The sequence below is a fragment of the Ursus arctos genome, unplaced genomic scaffold (genome assembly GCF_023065955.2).
Source record: "Ursus arctos isolate Adak ecotype North America unplaced genomic scaffold, UrsArc2.0 scaffold_12, whole genome shotgun sequence".
Classification (NCBI taxonomy): Eukaryota; Metazoa; Chordata; class Mammalia; order Carnivora; family Ursidae; genus Ursus; species Ursus arctos.
This window is the reverse complement of record NW_026622786.1, coordinates 70,607,448-70,620,855: the sequence shown is the minus strand read 5'-3', so window position 1 is coordinate 70,620,855 and position 13,408 is coordinate 70,607,448. Positions and strand designations below refer to the sequence as shown.

The window sequence follows — 13,408 nt, the reverse complement described above, 5'->3', positions numbered from 1 at the left end:
AAATTAATTTAAGCAAATCTCAGGGTTGTGAGCAGGAGAGGCCCCCCAGAGGCAGGACGAAGGGAGGGCATGGAAATGGAAGGGTTCCAAGTCCAACTTACCATTCCAGTAGAGGAAAAAAAAATCTCTCTGGGTGGTGCCTCAGCTCTACCCACTATGTTGATAGAGGGCCTAAAGGCTTTCTCTATGCTTTCCAAAGAGGACCTGCTTCCCAGCTACCTGCTATACCCCAATACCTTACAAGGATGCCACAATTAAGAATACTACAGTACTAATTCTCCTAGTAAGAGCTAACTGCTATAGCTGTTGCATGTCAAGCACTGTTCTAAGCACTTCTATTTCATCCTCCCAACAGTCCTACAGGACTCATGGTATTATCAACCCCCTTTTTGCCAACAGGGCAACTGAGGCATTAAGAGTACAAGTAACTTGCCCAAGGCAAGTCATACTGTTAGTAGGTGGTGGAGACCAGGCTCAAATCCAGAGTCCAGCTCTGGAGTCTATGCTCTGAACCATTATGCTATATCGCTTCTCATCAGAATAGCCTCTCCCTCAGTTTTCCTCACTCTGGAGGTCCAGAGTCCACATTCTGGGACTTGGGCACATGCAGCCAATGACTGTTCGTTTCATCAACCAGTAAGGTGAGGAAAAGTCATGAAACACGCTCAGGATCACAAGATGAATCAGAGGCTTGGTTAGTCAAAGACCATTTTCCCAATCAGTGAAAATACTGCACTAAAGATCCACTACTTTGGGGTAACAGGCGATCAAGAGAGGCCCAGGCCCACCCACACAGACAGAGGTTCTGGTCAGGAAACTTGGGACAGGAGACCAGAGAAACTGGCTGGGTTTCAGGAGGCTTTGCTCCTGAAGGGGCTGCTGGTCTCTTCACAGAAGACTTATTTCCATGGGGTGCTTCATAGATTCCCCGTTCTTTGTACAAAGCTGCCGGCCAGAAGCCAGGACAGGGAAACAGTTGTGCTGGCATGACAGTAGATTTTTAAAATCACTGACCATGGAGCAAGCAATACACAAACTGACATCGTGCCTACAATGCACTGAACACTTTTCTCACACATTGGCTCATCTGATTGTACATCTCTGTAAGGCAGGCAGGAATCACTGACCTATTTTATAGACGAAAAAGCTAGGGAGGTCAGTGGGTCTCAAAGCATGTTCCCTCACAGGGAGCATCCCATCACTTGGGAATTTATTAGAAATTCCTAGCCTCCACCCCAGACTCTGGACCAGAAACCCTGAGGTTGGGGTCAGCAATCTGTGTTTTAACCACCTCTGCAGGTGATTCTGATCACAATTCTGATTGTTAAAGTTTAAGAACCATTGGTCTAGACGAGAGCAGTGTCTCTCAGACTTCAAATTACCCAAAGATCTTGAAAAATCACAGATTCTATTTAGCGCTGGAGCAGGGCCTGATACTTTTTTTTTTCCTAAAGATTTTATTTATTTGACAGAGAGAGACAGCCAGCGAGAGAGGGAACACAAGCAGGGGGAGAGGGAGAGGAAGAAACAGGCCTCCAGCGGAGGAGCCTGATGTGGGGCTCGATCCCAGAACGCCGGGATCATGCCCTGAGCCGAAGGCAGACGCTTAACGACTGAGCCACCCAGGCGCCCTGGGCCTGATATCCTGCATTTCTAACAGGCTCCTACATGATGAGGATGCTGCTGGTTTTTGGACCACACTTTGAAAAACAAAGGTGCAGTCTAGAACATCTATGAAATTACCTCCTTATCACAGATATACTGACCAAGTGAAAATCCAAGCCACAGTCTTAGTTCTTTCTCAGAACAAACCCTTATTTGGCCCACTTTCAAGCACCTGGAACAAGCCCTTTAGATCTGCCAACCACTCCTAGCTCTTGCCATCAGACATTTCATTCTCCTTGCTGCCACAATCCAGGGGAGAAAAACTGGCATGTCACATCCCCGAGCTTTATTGAGCAAGCTGGCAACTCTCTGCTAGGGAGCCAACAAGAGGTCTTCTTTCGTGACAATGTGTGCTCCCTTGAAGAATACTGCCAAGATCAGGGCATCGGCTGCCCACAGAGCACTCACACTATCCTCTCCAGAAAAACACCTTCCTCTGTTCAAATGAATCAAAAAGCAGTTCTGGATACCTCTCCAATGAAGACTTCTTGAGAAAGACCTACCTGTGGCCACAGATCTGGAACAGGATCGCAGCAATTCCTGCAAATATCCCAAAGCACCAAGCTGGGGATTCCTCACCAATGTCAACCAACTGCCACATTCTACACCATCACCATGAACTTCCTTTTAAGGCCTACCCCTGGCCTTGTTTCTCTAGTCACTTACCTTTCTAGTGAAAGTAGACCTTATCAAAACGGCATGTTCCATATCCCATTCTTCAGTGCCTACCTCCTCCATCCCCAACTAACTACCAATTCCTTTCAGTCCATCAGTTGGCCTTTCATTCAAATGCTGCTAGCACTGGGGAAAGAAAAAAAACAACCCATGAACAATGCAGACAGACTCCTTGAAACTCCACTTTCAAACACTTACAATCTCACGCCATGGCTCTCAGTTGCTATCATGCTTTTGGAATCCAAGCTTTCTTTCCAGTTATCATCTTATCTAACTAATCACCCCTACCTACCTCCCCTAAGCCAGTGGCCAAACAGTTCATCAAAAAGATCCTACTTACAACACCACTAAGGAAATCACCTTATTGGTTCTGATAGGAATCTTCAGTTCGGAGCACCCCATTTACAACAACCATAAGTTCCACCTTTACTCCTTGACAAATCTCTTAGCACCACTGACTCCCAGGGGCCCACCAGGATCCAAAGGTGCCACCAGCTACTTAAAAGCATGGTTCTCGGGGCGCCTGGGTGGCACAGCGGTTAAGCGTCTGCCTTCGGCTCAGGGCGTGATCCCGGCGTTCTGGGATCGAGCCCCACATCAGGCTCCTCCGCTATGAGCCTGCTTCTTCCTCTCCCACTCCCCCTGCTTGTGTTCCCTCTCTCGCTGGCTGTCTCTATCTCTGTCGAATAAATTAAAAAAAAAAAAAAATCTTTAAAAAAATAAAAATAAAAAATAAAAGCATGGTTCTCAAGCTCACTTCTTTCCAGCACATCTAAAAGCTACAACACATAACTTCTTCTCTCCATCTCCACCATCACTACCTTAGTCCAACCTACTAACAACTCTTTCAAATAATGCCTCTTAATCAGGTTCCCCATGTCCATTTTTAACCCCTTGGAACACCTTCTCCACCATTCCCATGAACTCTGGCTTGCAACATCTCCTTCTGTTTCTTCCATTCCATTCAACAACACCTTCACACTTCCTCTTCCGGCTCACCAACTTTGCCCCCAGTCTCACTGTGGACTCTGTATGCTCCTTTCCTTTCAGCAACATCAGCATCTCCAAACAAGAGCCTCTGCCAGCATTTAGCCTTCAGACCAACCCTTGGCTGGAAGGGCCTCCCTAGAACTAGACACTGACCGCAGCACTGGAACAGAAGTGGACTGTTCACGTAACAGATGTGTTTTCCTGCCCATGGACCAAGATCGCCCACTGGCCACTACATACAGAGATAGGACCAAAACAGCAGCGTGTTTCAAGGTACCTGCGCATCAGATTAAAAGCTTTGCTGTTGTTTGTCTCTGCCTCCAGAGTCCACTTACCTCCTTTCTGATTCTCTCAGCACCAAACGGGGCTTTGCCTGTGGCAGCACTCTATACACACAAACCCTTCTCTGCCTGTCCCAGCCTGCTCACCCTTCTGCTGCAGACCTGCCAGCCTAGGGGGCTAGTGTCAATCTGGGAACACTCTTGTTTCAGGCTTTTAGGCTATGACTCAATTTTCACAGCTAGAGCTCAAAACTCATCACATAAATGTATAGCTGTGGGGTTTTTTTTAAAGTATTGTGAACACCCAGGATAAGAGAATAAAAAATAATCACCCCAAAAGCATCTTAATCAAAATGATGCAGGATCCTTTTCCCCAGCAAGACAAAGAGATGGAGAAAGAACCTCCTAATATCAGTTTCCTCACGTCAAACAACTGAGATCAGTCTACAAAATAAGAAATGTAATCAATATTGGAGAGAAGGAAAACAAGACAGGATGGAGGCAGGGAGAAGTGAAGCCTATGGACCTACCCTAAACACTCCTTTGGATTTCACTTCACTACCCCATCCTAAACTACTCGTTTTCCTTCTATGGCTGTGTACCTGTTGCTGCTGCTCAGAGGAAGAACTCACCCCCCACCTCGACGCCCTCCAGTCACCTTTGCTGTAGCACATTCTCTCTTGGTACCCAGGCCCACCTGCCTCTTCCTTAATCCTTCCATCATATCCCTTCATATTAGTCAGTCAGTTGCTTATCTGTTTGACAGATCTAAACCGCCCCAGTCTATGGAAGGTAGGTCTTCCCAAGGGATGTCTCACAGATCCAAACTGCCAGTACTTTTGGGGGTCAGAGGGAGGTGCCATGTCATTCTCCAGCCCTTCCTTCTCCTTGAAGGCCTAGTAGCCCGACCCCATGCTACCTTTAATAGCAGCTGGGGTATCTGATTAGCTCTCCCTGGCAAGGCCTCAAGGCCTCAGCTCACATATTTTTTTTGTTGACCCTTACATTTTTGCCCACACTTTACTAGCTAAAATTCTCTCAGACCTCTCTGAGCCTTTATACTTTCACAGATCCCACTAAGACCTTCTAGCTTGCAGGGCTCCTGGGAGCTCAGTCCATTAAGCGTCTGCCTTCGGCTCAGGTCATGGTCCCAGGGTCCTGGGATCGAGACCACACCAGGCTCCCTGCTCACCAGGGAGTCTCCCTCTCCCTCTCCCTACTGCTCGGATTCTCTCTCTCTCTCAAAAAAAAAAAAAAACAAAAAAACAAAACAGGGCGCCTGGGTGGCTCAGCCGTTAAGCATCTGCCTTCGGCTCAGGTCATGATCCCAGAGTCCTGGGATCAAGCCCCACATTGGGCTCCCTGCTCAGCGGGAGGCCTGCTTCTTCCTCTCACACTCCCCTTGCTTGTGTTCCCTCTCTCGCTGTCTCTCTCTGTCAAATAAATAAATAAAATCTTAAAAAAAAAAAAAACAAAAAGTAAAAAAAAACAAAAACCCCAAAAAACCAAAAACGAAAAAACCCCACAAATTAAAAATCTTAAAAAACCCACCTTCTGGCTTGAATGTGAGAAATACCATATAACCAATAGAGATAATCCTACTAAACAAATGGTGAAATATTTGCCAGGTTCAAAGTCTTCATTCCCTCTCTTCTTCATTTTCAACACTCCCAGAAACAACCCTGCAATCCAGGTCAGTTTTTCAGACCTAGGTCAATTCATCCTGGCTTACTCCGTGAGCACCTTCTTTCCTTTTTGCTACAACAATTCTGAGAGGCCACAGGCTGACTCGGCTCTCTTGGGTCTCCTAAATTTCTCTAACATCAAGCCTATGAGACCCCTCCTCCACACTGTGAGCAGGGTTGATCATTCCCCTCCTTTGAGCTCCCATTGCACCAAATACTTACCTACATGATAGAATCAAATGCTTAACAGTGGTTACATGTAGGTCTACCCTCCTCGACTATGAGCTCCTTGAGGGTAGGGACCATTTCTTACTTGTTTCTATGTCCCCAGCATCTAACACAGAGCTTGAAGTTCCTATCCAAAGAATAGAAAGAGGCCTTTTCATTGCCTCGAAGGTAGTTACAATGAGGTCCTCCCCATTCCTTTGCTTACTTGGTTGGTTTTGTCGTATGCAACAAAAACCTTAAAAGGCAGCTCAGTGTCACTGTTCATTTACAGTCCCTGATTTCATTCATCATTTATCAATGGCCCTATTCTTTACAGCTCTTCCCCACCACCAACCTTAGCCCAGTGTCTAACAAAATCTGCATTCCAACAGCTGTCTCAGCCCTGGGGAGGCCACCAGGATAATAAGAGGCTAGGGGGAGGTTTCCTGATTTGTACTAAATTATGTGGTGATTTTGTTACCAATGACCCAGTGCTCCCCAAGGAAAGTTCCTGGTCCCCACCCCCAGGCAACTCCACAGCCCTAACTACACACCACAGCAGCTTAAAGGTATAAACCCTGGGGAAGATAGAGAAGCAGTGTGAACAGAGCAAATAAACCCAGTTCGATCTATGCCTCTGCTATGCCAAACACATAAGGCAGCACCACCATGCACCGGTGCTCCACTCCCGGGGATGTATATTTTACTTCTACATTGCTATGTCTGCTCCAAATAAAGAAGGGCCCTTCGGCTTTCATGTGAAGTTACAACAAGGCCAAGACCCGGACACAGCAAATGCTTGTTCCCATTCAGGGAGCAGTTGTGAGGAGCCACAGTGACAGTCAGAGGAAAGGGACAACGGGGGTGGGGGTGGGGATCCCTGTGAGGGACCACCAGGAAACAACGGTCTGTGAAGGAGGGGGGCTCTTGGAGGTGGAGGGGGAAGCACCACTTTTATGGAGGCAGCAACAAAAAGGACAAAAGCGCCTAGTGGGCTGTCCCATTCCCACCACCATCACTGGCCACCAATAGAGGAATTCATTTACGGTGACCCTGGAAGAAGAGCTGTGTTAAAGCAGAAATATAACTTTAAAAAAAGGCAATAATTGGTCTGATGGGCAAGGGAAAAATTATACCAGGAGTTGGGAGCCTGTGCAAGAACACTTACAGCTCACACAGTCGTCATAACTCAGCCCCCTCAAGCATTTTGTGCTCTGCTTATGGTGTTAACTTTAATGTCTTAACATATAACACCATCCGCACTAACACAAAATACTACACACGCCAGATGAGGCTGAATTATAGTTGCTGTGGGAAGCATAACTTTGAATTTCCTGATTTTGGTGCATTTAATCTCAACCATAATGTTACATTAACGTCGGTTTTGCATTTCATTTCCCAGTTTAGAAGAATAGCGTCAGCGCCTTCGCCTGTCTGTAGAGAAAAAAGTGCAGGCTGACTGGGGCCACAGGCAGATGGCCCACAAGCCAACAACTGGGTCCTCGCAATACAAAACCTGGCTGAACCCCTCCTACTCGAAGGGGTTGTGACTGGGACAAGTGAATGGGGCATGAAGGGTGGGTTCTTTCTCTAGGGAACTGCCTTTCCGTCCACTTGGAGGGTGCAGAAACCAAGAGCAGGGATAAGAAAAGGTGAATACATAGGAAGAGCAGTATGTGTGTGTGCATATTGGTTGGGGGCAGGGGAGAAAGGGTAGGGGGATCCTGCCTTTCAGCCCTGAATGGAGAAGGGAGTCGATATAGTTTGATTTGTAGGGATCTTAACAATTTCCTGTAAAGTTTCCCCAAATGTCCTTCTCACAAAAGACTAATAATGATGTACCAGTTCTAAGTCATACTGAAATCCTCCAAATGCCTCTCTTCTTTAGTATTCCTTCTCCTGTCACCATTAACCTTCCTCCACCCTACCCTCCCAAAATAACCCAGCATCTGGACAATTTTCTATAAAAGAGAAACTCCTTTACTCATAGTTCTAACTCAAAATGCAGATGGAGTTTCTTCAAGGTTTTCTAGAAAGAAAGAAAGAAAGAAAGACCGACCAGCTGGCCCCTGTGGACAAAGACCAAACACTAGAAAACCTCAACCCCAAAGGTCATTTTTCTCCAAAGCCATGGGCACTTGAATATAGATGAGAAGGGCTGCTGCACAGCAGTGAGGAAAAGACCATACCCAGGAGCCTGATGGGCGGCCAGAGGGAGCTCAGGGACAGACGGCAGGCAGTGGCCAGGACTTCGCTCCCCCACAAGGAGAGCAGGGCTGCCCTCTCCCCGGCCATCCGGGTAGCTGAGGTCACTTCCTTCTCCCCAAGTGCTGTGGCCTCTACCTCACTGTCCTCACTTACATTTGCTTTGTTCCTTTCTAAACACTGAGGTGGTGAGAGAACTTGCCCCCAGGTTAAAGGTGGACAATTAAAGATCCCACCAAAGCTTTCAGGCTGCTCCCTGAGCCTCAGGGTCAAACCACCATTATTGGATGCGCATCCAAACCAAAGCTAGCCAGGAGAGAGGAGTCAGGATCCTCTTAAGCCAGATAAAAACCTACTTCCCTATCAGGAAACAATTCCTAAAGCAAGAAAGGAATCCTATTCCTCAAACTTAGAGTCTCTAAAGCAATTTAAATCACCTAAATTAACATTTAAGTGGAAAAATGGTTTCAAATACAAAAGTCTCATATGCTGCCAATATCCACCATGTTAATCTGAATCAAATCTGAATCCAGATGAGTGCAAACCCAGAGAAGTGACGCCCACTGCCGATACCCGACCACTGCAGCCTCACCTAGCTGAACAAAGCACAAAAATAAACAGCCAAAATGGTGACAAACGGAAAATACCAGATGTCTTACCATGTTTATAACCAATATTGTTACTCATCCAAGTACAACAGAGCTTACACCTGTTAGTTTTCATGGTGCCATTCCTTAAGGACAGCCCCAATAAGCTGACTCAGGGACTTCTGAAGACCACAGATAGGTCAGAAGAATGAACCCCATGCCAAGCCTCCAGACAGATCCTGGCCCCAAACTTGTTTCTGCCTCTTACACCCCCGAGGGGTAATGGCACACTCCCATAAGGATCGGAAATGTACTATGTAGAGGCCTTGAGTATTGAAAGCAACTGGGAGCCAGGGAGGAGGACGGCTTATTTACAGTCCCAAGCACACCCCCAGGAGGCACACAGACCTTGCCCATAAAGCATCTCTGTCAAGTGGACAGCATTAAGCTATTCTGAGAGAGCACTAGGGAGGGCTGGGTTCAGCTAGCAGCCCATCTTCTAGTCCTTTTCCCGTCTCTTCTAAAAGTTCATCCTAATCCCAAAGCTCAATCTTTCCTGTTTCCATTTAAATTCATTTCTTTTTTTTATCCTTATTAAAATGAAGAGCAAGTTATCAGTATACTCCCTGGAACAACTACCTCCCATGTGATGAATTTATTTAGTATGAATAAGAAATGTGTCACTAAAACCATATTCAATTTCTCTTTCTTTCTAAGTCCTATTTTTGTGCCCCTAATGATTTTTTTTCCCCTCTTATCCTGAGCTTTTCCAATTTCCCCACTGCCCCTGCTGACCAGAAAACCTACACAGCACAGAGGCTCTAATGACAACCTGACCTATGATAACCTCAGTGGAAGGACACTATCCTATGTGGGACTGACACCTTCTCCAATCCATCTTCCAAAATTCCTCTGAATCCTATCAGGATCCTGCTACTTGCAAACTTTAGAGAAGTTTTTTGTTTGTTTGTTTGTTTGTTTGTTTAAAGAGAGGCTTTAAGTTGCCACAAACAAGTTTCAAATCACTGCTGAGCTACCCATCCCTTCCTGAGAATGATCCAATGGGTAGTCCAAAAGAGCTGCCTGGCCCTCAACTCACCTTCCTACCTGTTGATCACAGCATTGTGGAGGCTTAATGAAGTAGAGATGCATTACATTTATCACTTACCCCAGATCCACCCAAATCCATCACTATGTCACAGCAAGAAGTTAGATTGATCTGACAGGATTTGCTCTTCTTCGCAAACCCATGTAAGTTATTACTCAGTACCCTATGCTCTTCTAGCTGTTTGCTGATTGATTATCTGACGATCAGGTCAAGTATCTTCTCTGGAATCACAGTAAACTAACGGGTCTATAATTTCCAAGATCATCTGTATTCCCCTTTTAAAGATAAGCAAGACAGCGAATGCTTCTTCTTGAGTTCTCTAAAGCAACAGCTAATGCTTTCTAATAATGAACCAGGGCAGCCAATTCTTTAAGTGCCCTTGGAATCACATCATCAGGGTTCATTGATTCTGGAGATAATCTTTAATCAGGCCCAGATCCCGGTAAACGGCATGAAGTCCTACCTCAGCCTAGGTCAGGAAGGCCTTGGTGCCTAAGTCTGGGTGGGAAGTTGGTGATACGAGTGATTTAAATCTGTATGGCATTATATCTTCAGCATTGCAATAAATAAATAAAACCAACAATGCCCTTGAAAGAGAGATGGAAGGTGATATTGACAGACCAAATTGAGACATGAACCAGACTTCACCTTCAGCAACACTGACAGTACCCTCTGTAGGACAAGAGAACGGAGCTACATAATTATCTGAGCTTACAATCTAACTGAAAAGTTTAGAAATAAACATACATAGGCACGTGCCAGAAAGCAGAATGTAGAAAATGCCATAAAGGAGGTGCCAAGTGATTATGAGAGTTCAGAAGAGGGATGAATCATATGCAATCGGGATGTGCTGGATTTTAGACTCACGTCCTACTAGGCTTACTCAATAATTGAAATCTACATCAGTAAGGGAAATAATATGGTGTGTTAAGATATGGATCCCTGATTCCTAACCTAGGAGAATCTATATAACCAAAATTCCCACCCACCACCCAGGAACAGTCAGCACAGAATCTCCAATAGTTTTGGGAGGCAGAGAAGACTCTACAGCATGGGCAGGAGCAAGAGGCTAAGTACAAGTGACTCAGGCAGCACCCAAGCCATATTCCCTTTTATGCAAAGGTCCTTCCCTCAGGACATTGTCCTCATCCTGCTTCAGTCTTCCCAAACCTCCACAGGCCTAATGCCAATGCTCCCAAAGACAGACCACTACGTGAAGGAAACACAAGAGAGAAGGGAGAAGGTAAAAGGGTGGTGGTATCTGCTTTATGGAAAACAATCTACTATTCTAAAGACAGAACCTCTTCAAGGGAAAAAAAACCAACCATGAGAAATGAACTCAGTTTATCTTTGAATGGACCCCACTCCTCCCTGTCTCCCAAGTGCCTAATGCTACCATCCCCTTTTCCCCCTCCTCCCTACCATTGAAAGCTGCTCCCAAATTACACCCCTAATAACCCAGGCCCACAGGGAAGAGTTACAGTCCTAGAGCCGGGCATACTCAAGGGCCCCACAGTACAACGAACTGCCGCATCAGCCCCCAATCATTCCCCCCAAACAAACACTAAGCGCGCCAGTATCTCCAGGCACAGGTGCCTCTCTGCTGCTAATCCAAACCTCCTAGTAGCACTACCTTGAAAGGTAAAAGGTCTCTGGACACAGTTGATGACTAAGGAAAAAAAACCAAGCAAAGAAATTTTCCTTTCCAACAGACCAACAGTTGTACTTCTTCAGGTTCTCTAATGCTGCAAAACACATCATCCCCAAACTTAGTGGCTCAAAACATCAATAATCACTTCTTATCTCTCGAAGTTTCTGCCAGCCAGGAATTCAGGAGTGGCTCAGCGAACCAAGCCTGGCTCAGGGTCTCTCCTGAGGTTGAAGTCAGTCGTCCATTGGGGCTGGCAGAGTCACTTCCAAGACAGCACCAAGAAACACGAATGGTAAGTGGTATTGATTTTTAGCTAAGAACCTCAGTTCCTGTACACACGTGCCTCTCCACAGGCCGTTTGACAGTCCTCAATGCACGGCAGCTGGCTTCCTCCAGAGCGCGTGAAACAAAAGAGCAAGGCAAACCGCAGTGCTTTTTATGACTTAGCCTCAGAAATCACACTATGTCTTTTCCTCTATATTCTACTGGTTATATAAGGCTAGCTCTGACTCAGTGTGGGAGAGAAACACCAAGGGCAGGAATCTCAGGAGGCAAGGATCATTGAGTGCCATCTTAGAGGCTGACTACCACAGTATTCCTTAAAATAACACGTGGCAATAGCAGGAGAAGGAAGGAGGGAAGGGAAAGGAGAGAGGAAGGATGGGACAGAAGGAAATATTTTGATTCCCAACGGCTTAGACCAGAGAGAAACAATATGCCCAGTTCTCTCCAGAGACTTGTCAGGTCTACCTTACCCTAGCATGCCTGAACCAAGTCCAGCTTCCTAGGCAGGAATTCCCAACGAGTAGCTAAAAGCCAGGAGGACACGAGAAAGTTCCCCTGGAACCCAGAAAGCAAGACTAACCTCCCTCCCTCCTTGCCCACCCCACCTTTTCTGAAGCAATGATGCAACAGTTACCTGAGGATGAATCTGTGGCTTGTCGCACGTGGCCTCAAAGTCCAGCACTAAAAAGTAGTGATACCTCTGGGGAGGGAAGGGCACCATTGCCGCCATGGATGCGCCAAAGCCGTGGGCCGCCAGTTTTCTGGTGGATATGGAGCAGAACTCCGGAACACCACAGGGAGAAAATAAGTGGGAGCCCAGCACTTTTCTTGCTCTTGAAAGTAAATATGAAGAAAATCGAGCTGCTCCAGTCTGTAAAGGTGCTAGCATTGAACATCCAGAAGCATCTAAAACTTAGGGGAGGAAAGTTTAAAAAAAAAAAAAAAAGAAAGAAAAGAAAAGAAAGAAGAAAAAAAAAAAAAAAAAAAAAGAAGAGCCTGGGTTACTCCCCTCCCACGGTGGCCCTGTTCCATCTGGTCTTCAGGAATAGTCACACAACATGAACCACTCCCCGGTGTTTCTGGACCCCTTTTCTAAATCAACAGTATTCATTACTGAAGTTCAAGACCCTAATACTGGCCCCTGCAGCATAATGACAGCTCTGAGTCTCCAAGATCATTCTCAGAACAACCTGCCATGTTGGCCTTCATCTTTAAATGGAGCTCTAAAGTTCAAAAGAGAGGAGAGAGAAAAATTCTGTGGCCATTTTTCAGGTGGCAACAGTTAATGAAAAGCTAAGGTTCCCAAAGTAACATGAGGTGACCCAGCTGCACAATCAGTCCTGAGAGCTAAGGAGCCTCAGACAAACAGTGGAAAGTGCCAAAGATTCTCTCCTCAGCTCCATTACAAGCCATTTGTCCCTGGCTTTCCAGTCTGTATGGCACACCTCCACATACCCTCCCTCCCATCTCCCAAGGTGAAATGGAACGCAGCCAATCACAGCGGAGCTTGCTCCTGATGTGCTGGTGATTCCCCAGCTCCCCCCCCCACACACACACCAGTAAGTGGCACCCTGGGGGAATGAATGACGCCTGGAGAGCACAGCTGGCAACAGCCTCAGGCCTTCCCATTTGCTGCCTTTAGACTCTTACTAGAGGCCCTGAATGACTGCGGGACTTTTTTTAAATAGGGAAGAAAAAGAGAAAACCCAGATGTGGCAGTAATGGGAGCACTGCTTTAAAAAAAAAAAAAAAAAAAAAAAAAAAGTCTAGTAAAGTTTTCTGAGTGAACATGTGCAAAAAAAAAAAAAAAAAATCCAAATCACTTTTCAAGTTTTCCCTTTAAATTTGCAGAATGTCTGCTCCTTAGAGGGTTAACTAAATATAAAAATCAAAGCCTAAGTTTTACTCACAAATAATTCAGGCTTCCCTAAAAAAAAAAAAGGAACAAAGCAGAAACTTTTTTACCCCTCTTACATCCAATATTCAAACTCCCTCAACTTTAATCCTCAAAGTCTCAAAGTCAAATGAGAAATCTCACTGCTCAATGCAGAAATGACCATAGTTTATGC

At 45.8% G+C, this 13,408-nt stretch overlaps 1 protein-coding gene across 12 annotated transcripts in view; it reads right to left on the bottom strand.

Moving 5' to 3' along the window:
* ERI3 (ERI1 exoribonuclease family member 3) overlaps window positions 1-13,408 on the bottom strand; it is a 126,341-nt gene that overhangs the window by 99,659 nt on the left and 13,274 nt on the right. For 8 of the 12 annotated variants that reach the window (XM_044383907.3, XM_057310700.1, XM_057310701.1 and 5 more), the window contains one exon: window positions 11,974-12,251. The exons of 2 other annotated variants lie outside the window; for them this stretch is intronic. In XM_044383907.3, coding sequence (XP_044239842.1) covers window positions 11,974-12,228 — 255 coding nt within the window. In that variant the 5' untranslated portion in view covers window positions 12,229-12,251. The remainder of the gene's footprint in view (window positions 1-11,973; window positions 12,252-13,408) is intronic. 2 more of the 12 variants (XM_057310698.1, XM_057310699.1) reach the window with 1 other exon arrangement.